Genomic DNA, 20,271 nt, shown 5'->3' with positions numbered 1-20,271 from the left:
CTACATGTGGTTGATGGACGTCCAACCAATACTGTTCAATCCCAACAGCAAATGAGATCTCACTTTGCTGGATTTGTATATTCAGAGTGATCGCAACAACTTAGTCTTTGGGTGTGTGTCTATATGTGGAAAAAGCATTGAAGTCATTGAGAAAGCAGGAACATCCGTCAACGTCATCAGTTGTAGGATGTAAGGGATGGGCTAGAGGAGTCATGATGTCACAGGACAGAGGGGTACAGCGCTGCTGACACATTAGGAGGTGGCAAAAGGTCCAAGTGTTTCAGATCCTAGTGCTTCCAGCGATATTTACCTTTGTCGCACCTGCATGATAACCAGTGACCCTGATATCAGACACATTTGACACTTATGGCTCAGTTGCAGCATTGGTAAGTGTTTTGTGGCCCAAATTTAATCAGGCAGACTTGTATATGTTCAGATGTAGGCCACGTCAGGTCAATCTGTGGTTGAGTTTGAGCCAAACCTTCATTGCTGTGTGTGGACCTAAGACAACTAGATGTCTTTGGTCTATGGATTCCTTTAGCTTTTAAAAGTGAAGAAACCACTTTAATAAAAGGTCTTGAAGACCAAGACATGGAGTCGCTCTTAATTTCTAGACTTCAGTCATTAAGGATTTTGATGATGACTCCAAAAAGACCCTTAAACTGACCAAATTCGACCTAGTCACCTATGAACCAATAGCAAGTGCTAGTAAATTGGGAAGGATCTTAGAGGACAATGCGAACCTTTTCATAACACGTAAGCACTGTCACTTCATCATATAGCGTCATTATTACAGTTTCATTTGCTTTCTAAGGATTCCCGATGAGACGGCTCCACCTGTGGATGGATTGCACCAAAACAGTCCAATTAGACCAGCAGAGCTGTGCTGGAACATACTATGCCTGAATTCCCGCGCAGAATCTCCTGCCAGAACTCTCGTGTAAACCCTCCAGCCTCTTTGTAACAATGATAACAGTTTGGGAGAATCAGGGAGGATTATCCACAATACCATGGTACGGCCTCCAAACATTCTCACATTATCTTATCAAAACCTCCCACAAATCTACTTGGTGGGAACTCTGAATTGTGTACTGACTGCCGGTTTTTGCTGTACAAAGTGGAAAAACAAGGCATTGTCTGACAACAGTGGAGACAGTTTTTCCAACATAGGGTTCTGAATCCAACGCAAAACATCCGGATGAAACTCAGCCACGTGGCGCTTTCCACTCCCCTCGTTCATTCAAGCTTTGCACTTTCCTTTGACGCTGTTCTCAGCTGCTATGTTGCATTTGTGAAATACGGCGTTGACCTGTGGCAGAGAGAACGACGGGCTGTTTTGAGCCAGCTGTCTGTCCTCACTCATGCTGTGTAATTGGCTTTTGGACACAGCAAGGTATCCCATTCCCCTGTCTCACTCATCCTGTCTCTATCCATCCATCTATCCATTCATCTCACCCCTCAGCCCTTTTCGCTTGCTGGCACCGTCTCTCTTTTTCCAGGCTCAGCTGCAATTATATGTTATTTTCAAATAACATTTTTCGACAAATGACCACAACCGGCTTCTGCATGATGCATGCAGTTTGCAGAATTAAAACCTTAAAAAGGTAACTTTAGATTTAAATGTGGATCGTGCTGAGAGAAGGTCAGCCAATAAGATGTTCTTTGCATCCAGTCACGTCCCTCAACACCTCCTAGGTCGGAACTCAAGGTGTTTCTGTTATATACTCCCACTAGCATGCTCTGCGTGTACCCTGGTGTATCCTCTGGTACTGATCACCAAAACTAGAAAGTTAGGCACCAGGTTGCCTGAACAACCCAGAATACTTTAGAGGGGGGCTCAGTCCAAACCCAGAAGAAGCAATCCTGTGGATTCTGGCACAAGTACTATTCTCTGATTTGGAAATTCTCGAAGTCCAAAAAAAAAAGAAAAAGAAATTCAATGTGGCCCTAAAACTCCGTCGTACAAACATAATCAATAAATGAAATTGCAGCATCTCTACATGTATTCCACTTTAATCAAAATAATGTACACTAATTTTTATTAGACACACCTCTGTATGTTAATTGTCTCATTCGACATAATTATTAGTTATTTATTTATGCACAATAAACCACAAAACACATACACACTTTCTATTATTTTCATTGTTGTTTTCCAGAGATATTCACATTTGATTCTTTGATTCTCACCATACATCATCTTTTTGATTATGGTGTGTCACACATCTATAAGATTTTTGCATCCATTTTAATAAAAATGTGACATGTAGCACCTTGACAGAAGACCCCAATGCAGAGAACTCCAACAAAAGTAGGCAAAAAGCTGGTTTTGTTAAAAAGTTGGACTTTGTTGGTGGTGCAACAGCAAATTGAGATCCTCCCTCATCTCTAAACAGTCCCAGCGTCCAGTCTATTGACTCATCATGCACGTGCATGGAAAATGCAAGAAAGCCGAAAATTTTTAAAAAAAAAATCACAGATTCTGGACACGGGCACAGTTAGTCTAGCGTGCCGATGGGCAGATAATTAATCATTAATCACTTCCCATCACATGACGGCAGACATCTGGTGTTTTTTAGTCACAGCTTTCATTCCTATTCAGAATGGCAGCGATTACAATATGACCCCTTGCTTCTGAAACTGATTTTTACATTCCTATCTTTGGATAAATACAGTATTTCATCAAAAAACAACATTTTAAAACCCCAAACCCTTCAAAAAACAGAATTTAGGCCCCATGGGTATTTGATGGATTTTTCTCTTTTTTTTTTGCCACCAGAGGAATGTTTTTAATGGTTTTCCTGAAGATAAAGATCCTGAGGAATTTTATCATAATATCCTGGCCGACGGTTTTGAGTTTTCTGACTGATAGTCAGAAGGAGGTTTTGTTTTGTTAGTTACACGACAGTTTGAAGCCACGTGGACGGAGTGCTAAGTGGCTCCGTTTGGTGCAGAACAACAGTGTTTGTATGTGTGACAGATTGTGATATTCCGTCTTGTTTCTTTGGCTGTGCTGGAGATACCAGGCATGAAAATGTGTCTGACAGCTGTGGAGAAAACATACGCAGCCAATAACCTCGAGTTAAATCGGCAGGACGATCACATACGCAGTCCAGTTTGGACGAGATTCATCTCTAATTAAGACAACTCACAAACACAGGCTCAAAAATCGAATTAAAAATGCCACATGACTCGTAAGCCTAGTTTCCCCCTCTCATACATCAGTCAGCAGTTTGTGAAAAGATATGTAATTAAATAAAAAGCTATTTATGCACAAAAACTGCAGATATGAGAAATTAAAGTAATTCAGGGCAGTACATTCTAGTGTTAGATTCTTTTTCTATAGAAGCTGTTGACAAGCACGATAGTAGTTGGCGATATGACTCAAGCAACATTTTACTATTTTCCAGCCATGATAGCATTTAATTTAGCTAAATTATCAACTGCCAAAATGTTAATGCTGAGAGCAAAGTCATATGATTATACTGAACAGTACAAATACAGTACTTTGTGTTGCGCTGCTATAGCAGCTGTTACATTTACTAGCCATGATAGCATCTAATTTTGCTAAGTTCTACTCAACTAAAATGTTATGTTAGTTGTCTTGTCTAATTTGATCAAATCCTGCTCTGCCAATTAAAAATTGTTCCATTACCATCCCAATATCATTTAAAATAAGTTTTCAGACAATGCTGGATTGCACAAGTGCATGTATCTGTGTGCTAGCTTAGCAGTTAGCTGGCTGTGAAATTAGCATGTTTAGGTTGTTTGTGAGCAAACTGCATTCAAAAAAATGTGTTTCTTGGTTTAAAGTGCTACTCAGTTTGTGACTTTTATTTTACAAAAAGTGTAACAGCTCAAATCAAATTTTTAGTCTGTTCCAAATACACTCCCTGCATGCAATTTGAAATTTATTATTGGCTAGCAGCTGTGCTAGGCACTACATTGGCCTAATAACAGTACTTTTCACTGTAGCTTAGAGCTATCATGCTCACTAACCCTCATCTATGATTATCAAATCCAGCCTGACCAAAGTATAAATTGTTCTTATAACAGTTTGATTTAACTTGGAGTAAGTTTTAAGACAAAACTGCATTGACATAGTGTATAAATGCAGGTAACTGCTAATTTATTTTGCAGTGCATAGGAGTGCTAAAGTAGCATGTAGCTGGCTCGGAAATTAGCAGCTCATTTGTGATCAAATGGTATATTAATTTAACGTGTGTATGGGGTAAGGTGCTATTTTAACATTATTGCGGATGATTAGCTCTACATAATCAACACAGTAGCCGGAGCACGCGGCTTCCAACTCCTACTGTTTCTATAAAACAAGTGTGATTAGAGTTGTGGTTCTAAAGTGACTGCATCATTAAGTAGATTTTGTTGAAGTTATTGAAATATATTTTCTTATATACTCAGTCACCACAATACAAATCACAAATAAAAAATAAAATGATAAACTCTTGTTGCTTCACAGGTCAATAAGGTTTGTTAATGTTGCCACCTAGTGACCATAATTACATGAATTACAGTTATACTGAGAAGTAAAGTCATGTACATATATAACTCATCATTGTAAGGAATTTCATTTTTAAATAAGCATGCAAACCTCTTTTAAACCTGTTGGGTTTTGAGTGATTTAAACAATTTTGCAGTCAACCGGCTTCAGGTTCTGATTGCTGTTCCTGCTGGCCGCCACTTAGCCATTGTTAATGTTACAAGACACAACTGTTATATCCCTTGATTTTTCTTCTTAGTATGTGAAGAAGTCTGCTGATGAAAAAGAAGAAAAAAGAGATTGATTTCCAGCTAGAAACTCAACTTGCTAGATTTCAAACAAGAGCACTCACTCACTCATCTTCAACCGCTTAGTCCAAATAAGGGTCGCGGGGGGCTGGAGCCTATCCCATGGCAAAATACAGCTTTCAACGCTCTAAGCAGCACTGCTGACTCCAGCCACATGGTGGCGCTGTCTCAACATGCAAGGTGCTGCTGGTTGGTTCATATGACCTACTGGGAATACACACTAAGTGGACATAATATAAAAACGAAGCACAACAATAAAGGTTAGTACTCCAAGTAAAAACTCATTTTCCTGATTCAATTTTCACCAGTCTCAAAGTGGAAGCTTGATATGAAGCGAAAGAAAGCAGTTAGAGAACAAAATCTGAATTTCAAGAGAAAGAATAGATGGGTATTGTGCACAAGAGGCTGTAACACAATATTAGGTTGACCTGACGTTGAAGACGGATTTTTAGAAACACACACGGCCTATTAAAAACTGAACATCTTATTTGGAAGTGTACATGGAACATGTCACCAAACTGTAACCAGAGCAAAGAGTTTTCTGAATCATACTGGCCTCGGTACTGAGGGTTAAACCCTACAGCTGTTTGTGGTTTCTTTGCTGTCTAGTGAGTTGTGACTAAAAACATCCCCAAACTCATAATTATGGCTGTTCAAGTTAGAGAGGCGGAGGCGGTGATGGACAAGCTAGACACCTCGGATCCATAAATCTTCCCTGACTAGAGGGTTAAAGTTTAAAGAATTCCAAATTATACCTAGGTATAGTCTGGTGGACCTCAAAATATACCCAAGGGTATTCAATAATCCAAGATGGTTTATACTCTGGGGCATATTTTGGGCTTCACCAGATTATACCTGGGTACACAACAGTCTGGTGTTGCCCAAAATACACCCAAAGGTGTTAAATAGTCCAAGGTGATTGATACCCTGTGGCATATTTTTGGGTACAGCAGACTGTTCCAGGAATACTTTGGAATTGATCTTGGGAGTTAATCAGATTTGCTTTATGTATCATGTAGTAATTTGGGTTTCACCCAACTATACCTCTGTCATTCCGTTTATACCCACTTGTCTTTTACTCCAGTCTTATTTAAATGTCCAAAGGGATGTTTTGTAATAAGTGTTTAAATGTGTTTTGTTAGCATGGGATTCATTGTAGTCTGAACTTCATTAGCGTGAAACTCGCTGAAATTTAACAAGCTACCCTGGATTATTTTATTTTCTCTGAGTAATGCGTATGTCCAAGATATAATCTTGCTTTGGGGGTTGGTATAGAAAGACCAGTCTAAATAATACCCCCAGTCCCAGAGGTACAAGGATAAAATGGACTAGCCTAGAAAGATCTAAAACAGGCTTGACCACTTTGACTCAGTTGTAGGTGAATGTTTGGCTGTTTCACTGGTTGTCCAGCTGACCACCATTTATATCGAGTATTTTTACATTAACACAACATATTTGAGACCTACTGGGTTGTTCTAAACAAAATTAACTGTGTTAGCATAAGAATAGGTATACGACCACACATTAAAAGGTTGGCGTATTGGGTGTCGCCTGAACACATGCAGTCACGCTAAGTGACAGTTCCCCTTAACTATGAGTTATTAGCATCAACTGCTGTCAACTGCATATGCTAATGCTAACGCTTGACTGTGTATGCTAACACTAAGTGTGATTAGCGTTTTCTTTAATATGGTCCATCAGTACTCAACCAGGTCATGTCAGAGTAATAACGTCCAGCATAAATGGTGTCACACTTGACACCCAGAAGGTAGGCAAATGTTGGAAAACCTTCACCTCTGCCTAACAACTTGAAGATTGGCTCTCTGCAGAATTTTGTTGAAAATTTTATGTTCATTTTTTGACACATCTTCCAGAATAAGCAGAAATCTGTCATGGATCTTCCTCAAGAGAACTCCAGGTCCTTTTTTACAGCTCTGAATAACTGAACCAGAGCTTCTGTCCAGGCTTCTCTCTGCCGCTGGTTGGTGAAGCGAGTCAGCGTCTGAGCCACATAGACGAGGGTCAGAACTGTCCTCTCAAAGTCCTGCCTGCTCAGAGGCCGCCGTGGCCGCTGGGTGAGCTGTGCCATCAGACGGCGAATGTCGGAGAGCTTCTTGGGGAGAACGTCATCACAGATGACCTCCAACTTCTCCGTGCTCCTCAGGGAGGCTAGTTCCTCATCTGGGATCATCATGGCCTGATTCCCACCTTCTATCTGCATTCCAGCAAGCAGGATCTGGGAGACACACACAACAGCGACCCGACATGAATCTCTTCTATCGCTTTTTTCTTAGTGAGGTGCTGCCTGATATTCTGAAATGTGGATGTGGCATCACTCTGCTCCCTCAGCACTTTTGTATTTTGTCAGCACAGCGCCCCCTTGTGCAGAAACAGATAACTAGCAGGAGTATGCACTCTCAGGTGCTTGCGTTACTGAAATACATCACTCATACTGAAACCCTTTGTCCCTCAGGATATCAGACTGTACAACTCCTCACTTGCGGGGATGAGGAGTAACAGGAAGACAGAGGACAGGAAGGAGAGGAACAGTAGTAGCAAGTAAACCAGTAGCGATCAGTATGTCTGGTATTTATATTTGTGTCTTTATATTTATATTAGCAAATTGTTTGTTTTTTTTACTTTCACGTTTGATTCTCTGTGTGCTTCTTCCCCTGTGTGCTGGAACCTCAATTTCCCTGAGGGAGTCTTCCCAAGGGATTAATAAAGTTCTGGCTAATCTAATCTAATCTGATAACACTGGTTGGATCAGGTGTCTTTATTAATCGCATTAAGGACTGTGTTGTTTTCGTCAACACTCCGTTAAACTGGAGACTTTTCCACAATTTAAGAGCATGATGCCACTGTGTGATTTGGAGGGGCATTCGATTAAAATCAGTCTCCATTAGCTGAATCGCAGAGCAATGATGCATTTCAACACCTCAAAATCCTACAGAGTTTGAACTGACCTCAAAAAGCAGGTTGAGATCCTCTACGGAGTGCTGGAACGTGGGGTTGATCAGTGAATACGTCTCACGCTTGATCCTATAAGCTGACGGATACAAAGCTGGAACACAGCAGAAAAGGAAATTGGATTAGAGGTTCTCTCACATTCAAGAAATTAGGCACCAAATTATCAGACGTGTGCTTGTGGGTGGGCCTGGGCTTGGATAAGTAAAGATACATTACTGCTAAAATATTTTGCAGGTTTGATTGACCGGTGCTGGAGATTCCGGTCTGCAGGGATCCTGAGGTGTTCCCGGTTTCATTTGATCTGCATTAAAAGTTTGAGTCTCTGTACGTATGCGGCAGACCAGAGACTCCACAATCTGAAGGGACCAGATGGAGTTAGAATGAAACCCATCAGTGTGAGCAAGTGGACACAATCGCTGCTGCCACATCGCCGCGATAATGCACCGTGAAATCCATATTTTAATGGAGGTGATAACCAGAGGCAATTCCACGGCCCCACACCTCTCATCCAAAGATGCGGAGTAAAGCAGGACATCAAGCTCTGCACCTCAGGAGAAACCTCAGCATGATCAAAATATGAATGGAATATTTATTAGTTATTCATATCACATTCATATTAGAATTAAGGTGATTTCATATTTGCTAAAATAATTATAATATTAATAATCATAATAAATTCATTCAGCAATTTCAAGACAAAAATTACAAAATGCGGTACACTTTAAACAAAGTTAAAATAATTATAAAAGTAAAAATGTAATACGCTATAATATGGTAAATGGATCTACATGAGAAGCTCAAAGCGCTTTACAGTGATGCCTCACATTCACACACGCATTAGGGATTAAGGACTTTGCCCAAGGGCTCATTTTCTGGCCATCCAGGGATTTGAACTGAGGACCCTCTGGTCTGAAGCTCAACACTTAACCACTAGACCACCACCTCCCTATAGTAAAAAAATAAATAAATAAAATAACAAAAACTACACCATCATAGAGGAAAACCACCAATTAATTCCAAAAAAATTCAAAGCACAAACATCTCAGATGAGTTTTCTTCCTTGTTGGAGTCAATCTTAAAGGCAGGATGAGAAATCAGACTGGAAGAGCAGCAAAAATCATTTGAGATAGATTCTGGAAATTTTGCTTTCAAGGTTTTTCATGCACATCCCGCTGGGAAGAGACTCCAGGATAGACCATGTTATAGGAATTATACATCCCATCTGGCCTGGAGATGTCTTGGAATCCTGCATGTGGGTGGTGAGAAGAAGGTGAGAGCTGCCGGATGGATGGATGGATGGTGATAATCGAGTATAACAGCACTGTATCCATGGAATTATTTGACCTTATTATTTGTGTTCAGACTTTTCGTAACACCCTTGAGGAAACAAAATCGAGAGTGAAATACAAAGTGAGCCCAGCGGCCGCACACCAATGCCAAGTCACACCAGCCACATAACTTCATTTCCCATATTTTTTCCCGATTGACACGTCTGGTGGGAATCCAAGACCTGTTCAGTAGTACTGCAACAGGAAAGGGAAGAAACGAAAAGGAACTCCTTGTCTTTTTCCAGAGCTTCACCATCGGCGGTCTGGCTGATGATGCGAGCCAACGCACAGATCGTAATATACGGTATGAAGACCTGAATCTGGATCAAGTCATTCTCTCCCCGTGATCCGCCCCGTAGCCTCGCCAGTCGCCAGCCAGCTGCAGTTATTTTTTTTAATGGCAGGTTTAAGGTCAGCCAAAGCTGCGTGTGCTGGCTGAGCGCCACGTGTACCTGCTTTTACGTTGGACGACAGCTCTGCTTTCACAATCCACCATTCATAACCAAGAGGAAAGGCGGAGCACTGATGTAATCCTCTGCAGGATTCTCTCACCTTCCACCTCTTTATTTAGTCCTTACGATGCCGGTGTGCAGCTGTGGAACTTGTTGGTAAAGTTTTTCCCCCGTTCCAAGCTTCCTTATTGTATGCACCTCTCGGATTTAATTAATCTTCAATTCCTAAACTTTTGCAAAGGGGCAGCAGCTCCTTCAACCATTTCAAATCTCACCATATACTGGAAAAATTATGGGCAAACCTTCAGCGATGTCACCAGTAGGCTTTCTGAAGATGTTGCCAAGTTAGCAATGCCAAACCCTCGAATGAAACCCAAAAACCTCCATCCATCCATCCATTTTCTTCCGCTTTATCCGGAGTCGGGTCGCGGGGGCAGCAGCTCAAGCAAAGCCGCCCAGACTTCCCGATCCACACACACCTCCCCTAGCTCCTCCGGGGAACCCCAAGGCGTTCCCAAGCCAGCAGAGAGATGTAGTCCCTCCAGCATGTCCTGGGTCTTCCCCGGGGTCTCCTCCCAATGGGACGTGCCCGGAACACCTCTCCAGCGAGGCGTCCAGGTTCCGGAAAAGATGCCCGAGCCACCTCAACTGACTCCTTTCGATGTGGAGGAGCAGCGGCTCGACTCCGAGCTCCTCCCGAGTGACCGAGCTCCAAAAACCTGTTTCATTTAAAGTTACTAAATTGGGGTGTTTGGTTTATGCATATTTGTGTGGACTGGCCAGGTGGCTTGGGTGCAAGTTTTTAATTAAAACTATAACAATATGAATTCAATATGGTGAATATTCTTAATTCATAATTGGGAATATTCTTAATTCATAATTGGGATTTGGTTATTCAAGTGACTCTGTTAAAAAGTGTTTTTCACTGCTCAGCTGCAACACTCGAGGCTATCTAGCCTCAAGGTCAGTTGCCCACTGTTTACCTCCAGAGGAATTTATTCAGGCCTTGGTGAGATTATTCGGCTCCATTCTTATCTCAACCCACAAAGACAATAACTGACTTACACATGGACTGAAGCATGCTCCAGTTTCTCCTTTTACCTGTCTTCCTGCCCCCCACCACCCCCGCAGCAGGCCCCCGTTCTTCCCAAGCTAGCAGGCGGCGCGACTTCAGTTGCAGCGGCTACCAACACACTGACATCGCCTCAATTTGGAAAACAGACTGTTTCACGTTTACTGCACATAAACAATGTCAAATGTATATGTGTTGTCCTAATTCTGATGTGTGCCATTATTACGGTAAACAAGTAATAATTGTGGATTAATTGCTGTTTGTATGTAGAATGTGAGTGCGGAAATCTCGTTGTTGTAATGACAATGATAATAAAAGCTATCTATCTATCTATCTATCTATCTATCTATCTATCTATCTATCTATCTATCTATCTATCTATCTATCTATCTAGCATTAAGCACAATAACTGGAGCACATTTGAGCAGTTTTTGTCACCATCTAGTGGGCGATGTGAGCATTTCAGGGCTTCTGCTACACTTCCTACTTGAAACCCAAAAATTCAGTAAAAAAGGCAAGTATAAATGTCAGAAATGCCTGTTTTTTTGGGAAACAGAGCTTTGACCTCCCAGTATTAATGTCTACAAATTTTGATTTTGAGAGTTTTACAGTTTTTGAGTTTTAAGATACAAACATTTGCCGGAAGGTCGTACAGAAGGATAGAAATTCTCCTGATAACTACAACTTAGAGCTGTGAAAAAGGTTCAGAAAAGAGCTAACAGTCTGCTTGTGTCCCACTGCTGGGGATGTGCTAGTGGCTGGGTGCTTGGATGGTAGCTGTCACTCAAGTAAACCACGCTCTAATTATGCATAACCTCATCAAGTTTAAACTGATGACTCCCAGAAAAATGTTGCTGGGGAATATGACCATTTTCTAGATGTGGTGGTATCTTCACGGCCCACCTGCGTGTGTCGGCCCACACTTTGGGAATCAGTGATCTCATCCTTCCTTATTTTAATTTCCTATATATTTAACCTATGGAGTATATAAACTGAAGTAAAATAAAAAATCTGTCTTTTTCCTAAAACATTGCAGGATTAATGGATTCTCACTGCAGTTATAAACATGTAGATCTGACGACGGGCGTGAACCAATCTATCAAATTTGGAATTTAACATGAGAGTCTTGTCCTAAAAGTCCCTGAAAAGCCTTCAGTTAATTCAAAATGCTGCAGCTAGAGTGCTAACAGGGACTAGAAGGAGAGAGCATATCTCACCCATATTGGCCTCTCTTCATTGGCTTCCTGTTAATTCTAGAATAGAATTTAAAATTCTTCTTCTTACTTATAAGGTTTTGAATAATCAGGTCCCATCTTATCTTAGGGACCTCGTAGTACCATATCACCCCAATAGAGCGCTTCGCTCTCAGACTGCAGGCTTACTTGTAGTTCCTAGGGTTTGTAAGAGTAGAATGGGAGGCAGAGCCTTCAGCTTTCAGGCTCCTCTCCTGTGGAACCAGCTCCCAATTCAGATCAGGGAGACAGACACCCTCTCTACTTTTAAGATTAGGCTTAAAACTTTCCTTTTTGCTAAAGCTTATAGTTAGGGCTGGATCAGGTAACCCTGAACCATCCCTTAGTTATGCTGCTATAGACTTAGACTGCTGGGGGGTTCCCATGATGCACTGAGTGTTTCTTTCTCTTTTTGCTCTGTATGCACCACTCTGCATTTAATCATTAGTGATTGATCTCTGCTCCCCTCCACAGCATGTCTTTTTCCTAGTTCTCTCCCTCAGCCCCAACCAGTCCCAGCAGAAGACTGCCCCTCCCTGAGCCTGGTTCTGCTGGAGGTTTCTTCCTGTTAAAAGGGAGTTTTTCCTTCCCACTGTCGCCAAGTGCTTGCTCACAGGGGGTCGTTTTGACCGTTGGGGTTTTTCCGTAATTATTGTATGGCCTTGCCTTACAATATAAAGTGCCTTGGGGCAGCTGTTTGTTGTGATTTGGCGCTATATAAATAAAATTGATTTGATTTGATTTGATTCTATGTTAAAAAATTTACAGGAAAAAAATGGATGTACACATTTATTTATAGACTAGTTTGTTTCTTAGGTGCCATACAGCGCATGCCCTTTTTTTTTTCCAAACATGTCAGCTTGGTATGCTGCCGTCGTAAAGTCTGTTGATCCGTTGCGCTTTGCATCCCTCCCTCTGCGCGCCAAACAATTCGTGTGTGGATGCTCAGGCTTCCCCCAGTGTTATTATTCACAGGCAGGGAACTTGTAATCTCCCCACTAACTGCTTGCAAGGAGATGAGGAGAACAACAAAGATCCATTAATTAGTGGCGCTAAATGGTACTCATAGCTGGAAGGATTCTGTTGATGAAGAAGAGAGTGAGGCAAAAATAAAAACAATCAACAAAATGGACCTTTTAAATCCATTTAATTTAGTGTGGAAAGGGCTGAAAAGTCCACAGAGGTCCACTACAGCGTTTGAAACCCACAGCAAAAACAAAATGCATCCAAAATATATTCTTTACTGTGTTTATACGGACATTGACATTGATACGCTGAGTGTGATGCTAATCTGCAAGCAGTGGATTAGTGGTTAGCACTGCTGCCTCACAGCAAGAAGGTCATGGGTTCGATTCCCACCTGCGGCCTTTCTGTGTGGAGTTTACATGTTGTCCCCGTGTTTGCGTGGGTTTCCTCCCACATTTAAAGACATGCAGGTTAGGTGGATTGGAAACTTTATAATTGTAACCTGGTTAAGTAAAAAGGTTAAATAAGGTGATTTGCAGATATACAGTCATAGTATCAAGAGTTAAGGCGGGAGTGATGATGGTCTAGAGATTAGATCCTCTGCTCAAATCCCCATCAGAAAGGAAAACCACCAAAGTCCCTTTTTAGTCCACGACTCCAAAGCCAAATTTGCCCCAATATGTGCCAAATAAGAGGACTAAACCTGTACAATCCAGTCTCAGTGTACTATGGCCTATACAAAAATGTACGGTGGCCATCCCAGGGTGGTAGCTACAACCGGATAGGGGCAAAATTTGATGTTCCAATCCTATTGAACGGTATACCATATTATTTGTCTGATCATAAAGCTAAAAAAATGGTATAGTTTGGAATTTGACTGAATGTTATGGAGTTATGGGGTAAAAACAGCAAAAAATATTGACAAAGATCAATTTGTACACGATCAAAAGTTAAAGTTGCTTCAATGTTGATAAAAAGGGATCTTAAAAAGGAATAGCTTGCACCATCTGTAATGCTTAGTTCTCACCTTACATGGCAACATGTCATGGATACAGGACAAGTGAGACCTGGTCCCCGACCCTACCCCTACCCCAAACCCTTACCCAGGCCTAATACGTTTGGGTGAATCTGCTTACTTCTGTTTTTAAGGAGGCAGTTCTGAAAAACTGAACAAATGAGGGAAGCCACCAAGACCACCAGTGACAACACTAAAGGAGTTACAGCTTCTGTGGCTGCGATTGGAGAAACTGCAGAATACATCACCAGTAACAGCTTCACGGTGGAGTGGAACAAAGAGGATTTTCTTAAAAAAAAAGAACATGTGACGTTTCAGCTACACTTTGCTAGAAGGCACACGGGAGGCCCAAGCCCTGATTTGATCAGTTTTCTTGTGTGACAATCCTCCTCTGCACAACCTCATCTTAATGTATTAGATTTTGGCTGAGCAACAACAACAACAAAATAACTTCAAATAAATATATTTGTGGTTTGATCCTGTGCAAAAGCTCGATCAGTCCTGCTCCTTATTTCCTGAAGATAAATTCTTTCTCTTTAACTTGAATATGTTCTCACATCACCAGACTTATCTCAAGACTTCAAACTATGCGAGTGCTGGGATCGGAATTTCCTCAATAAACAAATCCTGTAATAACAGTCACTTTAAGCTGGAAATGTACACGTTGCCATGTTGGAGTTGGCGCCAAAGTGCTTTTTATCCTCTCTCATAAAGTCGGCGCCATCGATTCCCGTTCATAAGGGGATTGATTTGACCTCCGAATAAGGAACGTCTCAACATGTTTTTGACATTCTGATGGCCTATGAGACGTGACAGATGTTCAGAGTGTGCACGGAGCAGGCGAGTCCACCTACCTTTCCTGCAGTGCTGATTGGCTTCCAGGTTGACGGACAGGTAGGCGACAGTGAGAAGAGCCCACAGCTGCATCATGGTGACCGTGTGCTCGTCGTATCCTGGTGTTCTCACTTCACGATGCGGTTGTAATCTCCCATGGTGAAAGGTTTGTGAAAACACACCAACTGCCGAGGTCCTGCTGTTAATGTGCTACACTCAAAGCCTCCTCCCTCCTTCTTCCCTTCTTTTTTGGCCGTCTGAACTGTTGTCTGGAAATAATCGGGAGCCTCGCCCGCCCTTTGTGGCTGGACTTTCACCCAGCTACTGCCTTACTGATCCTCACCAGCATCCTGGATAAGTGGGAAACCAAGCAGCTGGTGGATTGATTGACTGATTCACTGATTGACCGAACAACGTGACACTTCATCAGTCAGAATTACACTCGTGCCGGCACAGCAGATAATCAACCTCCTTAGGAAGTGCTCGAAACTCTGTGCTTCTGTTAAACCATCCTACTCCATCCTTGTTTTTTATGCCCCTGCTTAACGAAGTTAGGGTCAGCATCATGGTCTCACCCTGTCCAGTTGAGCAACTGGGCATCTGTCTGTGAAATTTTCATTTCTGCACAATATCTAAAGAACATCTCATCTGATTGAAACCATTTCTTGGTGGTGTATTGGTGAAGGCAAGAGGAAGCTTTCCTTCAAAAATAGCAGCTGTATGTTATCTAATATGGCCGCCACAGGGGTCATCTTGATTTTTGTTTCCATGCAATAACTGAAGAACATCTCATCTGATAGAAACCATTTTTTGGTGGTGTGCTGGGGGAGGCTAGAGGTTCCTTTCAATACTGGCCATCATCAGTTATCCAATATGGCTGCCATGAGTGTCATCTTGATTTCCATTTCTGTGCAATAACTAAAGAACGCCTTATGTGATTGAAACTATTTCCTGGTGGTGTATTGAGGCAAGAGGCAGGTCCAGTATGGGCACCATTTTGACTTTCATTTCCATGCAATAACTGAAGAACATCTCATCTGATAGATACCATTTTTTGGTGGTGTGCTGGGGGAGGGTAGAGGTTCCTTTTGATAATGCCCATCATCAGATATCCGATATGGCTACCATGAGTGTCAGCTTATTGGTGGAGACAAGAAGAAGGTTCTTTTTTGAAAACTGTCATCGTCTTTTATTCAATATGGCCACTATGAATGCCATCTTGGTTTTCATTTAAGTGCAATAACTACAGAACGCCTCATGTAATTGAAACCATTTCTGGGTGGTGTACAAGGAAGGTTCCTTTTAAAAATTGGCGGTTGTCCTTAATCCAGTCTGGCCACCACAGGGGTCATCTTGCTTTTTGTTTTGGCGCAATAACTAAAGAATGCTTTGTCTGATAGAAACTATTTCTTGGTAGTATATTGAGGCAAGAGGGGCAATTCTACGGTAACGGAATTACAATCTGAGCTAATCTGTCGTGGTTAGATGCCATATGTCCAGATTTTGCTGCTGTTGTAATTCCATTGCCATAGAATTGCCCAGAGGCAGGTCCAGTATGGGCACCATCTTGACTTTCATTTCCGATTTCCTTTATAAGTAAAGAACTTCTCATCTCGACCATTTCTTGGTGGTGTATTGGGGGAGGCTTGATGAAGGTTCCTTTTTAAAGTTGAGTAAACACACCACATATCAGTTGTACAGCTTCATTTTTTTACTATACCAATACAAGCTATAGGGCCCTTAAAGCACCATTTTTTTGCTATATAAATCATTTCCAGACTTTCCTGTCACCTCTACAATAAAACCATATACCAACGTCAAATGCAAGAGACAGTATGTCCCACTTTGCATTGCTCTTCTCTGTAATTAGACATCATCCTCTCTGCTGCAGTCTTAAATGCTAAATTAATTAGCTCCATTCTGTACCAAAGTGCAGATCTGAAAGGCTTTGTTTAGCTTTCAGGTACAGCACACAAACCCAGACTGAGACAGATGGAGACAAACGGCTCCATGCCAACAATCAACATCAACAACGATATGAAGAGCACTCAGAGCATCTTGATTCAAGGCTGTCAAGTCTCTTTATCGCCACCTCTCTGTTGTCACTGTACGTGCAATAAAGATGCTTTTTCTCTTGTGTTGAAGCATAAACTGTGTAGGTGCTCTGATCGTCACATGGCTGCTTTTCTAGGCTCACATAATAAAAAAAGACATCTGCAGATATTCCAGTGATGGAACTGGATGCTTCATGGAAAGCCACACGGACGCCGCCGCTGATCAGAGTGCGGAAATTAATTATTCAAATTCGGGCTGCAGTAATCAAACTGAACTGTTTATTCTGGTGATAAGAGTCCATTATTCCTTATCGCCGCTGTGCTGCTGGAATACACAATAACGTCTGCGCTATCATAGATTTTTCTTTTTTTTTAGCTATTAGATTTTGTCTAGCAGATATTCCCTGCTCAGAAAATACAACCTTCAACATTAAAAAATAAAAATACAAATCAGTCACGACTTCCTTTCAGAATAAAAGAAGCATTTGTGGTGCTGTGGTTTGATTTCAGAGATGATGATTGACATGTGGGAAGCATAACTCCATTTATATGAACATCTTTCACCCACCAAATAAGAGGCAGAACTCAAAGAATCCTGCCCCCGTTCAGGCTCCACTTCCAAGTCCCATAACACTGATGGATTTCTGCCCAGATTTGGAAAAAAAAAAACATTTCACATTCGCAGACAAGTTTTTTCCCACCATTTTATATGTTCTACTTCCTTTTTGGACCATAACACTTATATTGTGAGAGTTGCCAACATCATCACTCACAGCTCCCTCAAGAATATGCTTGCTGATGTTTTAGCAAACAGACTGCTTTGGGATGGTTCCAAAGCCGGTGTGGTACAACGTGTGTACAGTGATGACATCATTGCTGCAGGACGGCAATTCCCTATGTGGCACAAATTTATGAGCATTTGCCTTTGTTCCGAAAATCTCATGACTTTGGTAGGACTGTGGTAAGACTGTGGCAGTACTGTCACGCATGTGTCATGAAACTGTTTTCTCTTCCAAAATCATTGCAACAGTGGTTGACATATGCACCTCTGTAGCCTGCAGAGGCACCACTATTCTTCTCTCCTTTAAAACCAATCACTGCATTTTAGAGTTGAGTATATTAAACATATTCCAGAATATGCTCTGCAACTGATTTTTGTGACACGTTGCCAACACCCTTTTATTATTGCGACACTCGAGAATGTGCCGTGGACACCTATAACATTTTGTCTTGAACGTGTTTCAGAACATGTGGTCGTAAGCCCTGGTGTGACTGGGCCCTAAGGGACAAGAGACTTGTGGACATTTGACCTGAATGACTTTGACCTTCACCCAAATGACATTTGGCTGAGCTTGCCAGGGCAAATCTAGAATCACCCAAGTGTGCGCCACATTTCATTCAAATTAGGTAGAAAAATCAAATTCTTTGACCTTGACCTGAATTTTGGAGTCAATCTTCATCAACATATACCAAGTTAAAAGGACCTCAGAGGAGTCAGCCTATGATTGACCTTTGGTGAATATGATCTTGTCTGACCCATTCTGGTACCCACTGACATATGCATGCCAATTTTGGTGGACAGTGGAGTGAAAACTCATAATTTTGACCAGTAACTACAATAGGCTTGACCTTTAAGGGCAAGTCCTGGGTTAACCTTCATCCACATACCAAGTGTGTTGGACAACAGATAAAGGACTTTGCAGATAGATGCCTATTTTTGCGATGTGAGGATGGACTCTTTGTCTGGATTGCTGGTTGCCATCCAGGACCTAAGGTGGCTCCGTGGTGTCGTGGATGCAGCTAAACCTAGCACCCAGACTTGACTTGGCTCAGATTATGGTATGATGTAGTGCATGAGCCAGCTTGAAGTTTGAGGACTTGTTCTTGAGAAGGTCAAGAACATAGGATGGTTTACTTTTGGGAGGTGGGGATGGAGGTGTTTGGATGTGGTGACCAGCACATTCTCCCAGACCTGACCTCAACATGTTTGTTGGCTGAAATCTTTAAAAACATGCTTTCAAGACACCTACACTCACTTCGTGACACGGCGTAAAACACGACCCCTTTAACGATTTGTATCGGGTTTCCTGCAAACGCTGTGTGACTTCATTCATTGTAATTTCACTGCACTGTTTGACTGCTCGCTCGCAGCAGATGGTCACCCAAGGTACGACGGCTGTCTATGTTTTAGCATGTTGAACACAAAGCGCATTTCCACGGATGAGGAGGCTGGAGGAACGCCTCGAGCTGCAGCACGACTCGGGCTGATAACGGCACATGGCATTCTGATGCGGGAAACAAAAGCCAGAAACGCTCCTGTGTGCAGTTCATGCCTTTCGTTTACCTGCGGGTGCCAACAGTCAACAAGCACAAATAAATAAATAAACGTGGTGTTGACCCCTGAATGAGCAGGGCTGTAAACAGACACGTGCACAGGCTGAGTTACCAAGAGGGGGCAGTGTTACGACGCACATCGTGCTATCCAACTTCTTCAAGATTCTGCAGCGGCGGATGCTGCTGCTGCTGCTAAACTCTTGCGGCGGGGCCGCGTGAATTCAGAAGTAATTGAATTCTATTCAGATAAGGTCTTGCAGTATGAATGCAGTCACTTAACAGGGATCAAAGGGTTGTTTGGGTTCAAACCAGGTGGGCACCCTTGAGATATCCTCAGGTTTAATTGCTTCCAAATCAGAGGAATGGAGCCGAACATGCAAACTGACACGACCTGACTTGCACGAATCAGACTGCTGTCGCACAAAACATCTGCAGCTGCAGTTTTATCTCTGCCAGAGTAAATGCGGTAGCAGCTAAAAACACCTGATCTGACTGCACGAGGGGAGAAAATGCTGAGATTTGTAATGCTCATTGGGTTTTTGTTCCTCTCCAGCCGTGGGACTGTGACTCACGAGGAGCACGCTGAGTAAAAGCTCACATTATAACACACTGCACATTATTTCTGACAGATCCTCGGAGTGTGCACGCTGCAGCAGGAAACACAATACCATCCTGGAGGAAAACCTCCAGCTCTGAACTGTTCCTACAATACAGCTGTTACACTGCCACCCCCCCCCCCCCCCCGCCCCGCCACGTTCACACTCAACCCAGACGCAGCACTGAGAGCGAAATTTTAATTATTTTAAATCCCCAAAAACAAAAGCCACACTAAAAAGCTTTTTGCCATCGCTTTAATTGCAAATGACAGTTTTTTTGTTTAGAATTGTAAAATTAAAAACACAGCAGCAGGTGAAATGTTTATTTACTGGAGCTGCATTTTCACTTTTTCCAAATGAATAAGCTTTGGAGAGAGAGGACAGAAACGTGCACAGAGGCACAGGTTGAACCACAGTGAAAAATATTTATTCGTCGTGCACAAATTAAAAAAGGAGCTGGAGTTTTAAGCAGAACCCACCACTCTCTCTTGAGCACATAACTGGGAGTCTGGCCCTCCTGGGGCAGTGCAAAGTCATCTGAAATTCCCCCCATGAGAACAAAAATAATGTAAACTGGACTAAAAACACCAATTCTACTCATTACATCTTTCA

General features: G+C 42.1%; 1 protein-coding gene across 1 annotated transcript; it reads right to left on the bottom strand.

Moving 5' to 3' along the window:
• Nucleotides 1-6,672: 6,672 nt before the first annotated feature.
• LOC117504167 (protein FAM180A) lies at nucleotides 6,673-14,858 on the bottom strand. The gene is made up of 3 exons (XM_034163560.1): nucleotides 14,696-14,858; nucleotides 7,773-7,870; nucleotides 6,673-7,042 (listed from the first exon to the last, which is right to left on the bottom strand). The coding sequence occupies exons 1-3, from the start codon at nucleotides 14,769-14,771 to the stop codon at nucleotides 6,710-6,712; spliced, it is 507 nt and encodes a 168-aa protein (XP_034019451.1). The 5' UTR covers nucleotides 14,772-14,858; the 3' UTR covers nucleotides 6,673-6,709.
• Between the last annotated feature and the right edge of the window lie 5,413 nt (nucleotides 14,859-20,271).

The sequence above is a fragment of the Thalassophryne amazonica genome, chromosome 22 (genome assembly GCF_902500255.1).
Source record: "Thalassophryne amazonica chromosome 22, fThaAma1.1, whole genome shotgun sequence".
Taxonomy (NCBI): domain Eukaryota; kingdom Metazoa; phylum Chordata; class Actinopteri; order Batrachoidiformes; family Batrachoididae; genus Thalassophryne; species Thalassophryne amazonica.
Note: the sequence above shows the minus strand (reverse complement) of the source record. Positions and strands in the feature narration are given on the sequence as shown.

What these genes read in the sequence shown, in the direction of transcription:
- LOC117504167 (XM_034163560.1), bottom strand. Translation starts at nt 14,771, where the DNA reads ATGATGCAGCTGTGGGCTCTTCTCACTGTCGCCTACCTGTCCGTCAAC. An exon ending in CAATCAGCACTGCAGGAAAG is followed by an intron (nt 7,871 to 14,695) that starts GTAGGTGGACTC and finishes GCTGTGTTCCAG; the next exon opens with CTTTGTATCCGTCAGCTTAT. An exon ending in ATCTCAACCTGCTTTTTGAG is followed by an intron (nt 7,043 to 7,772) that starts GTCAGTTCAAAC and finishes TGTGTCTCCCAG; the next exon opens with ATCCTGCTTGCTGGAATGCA.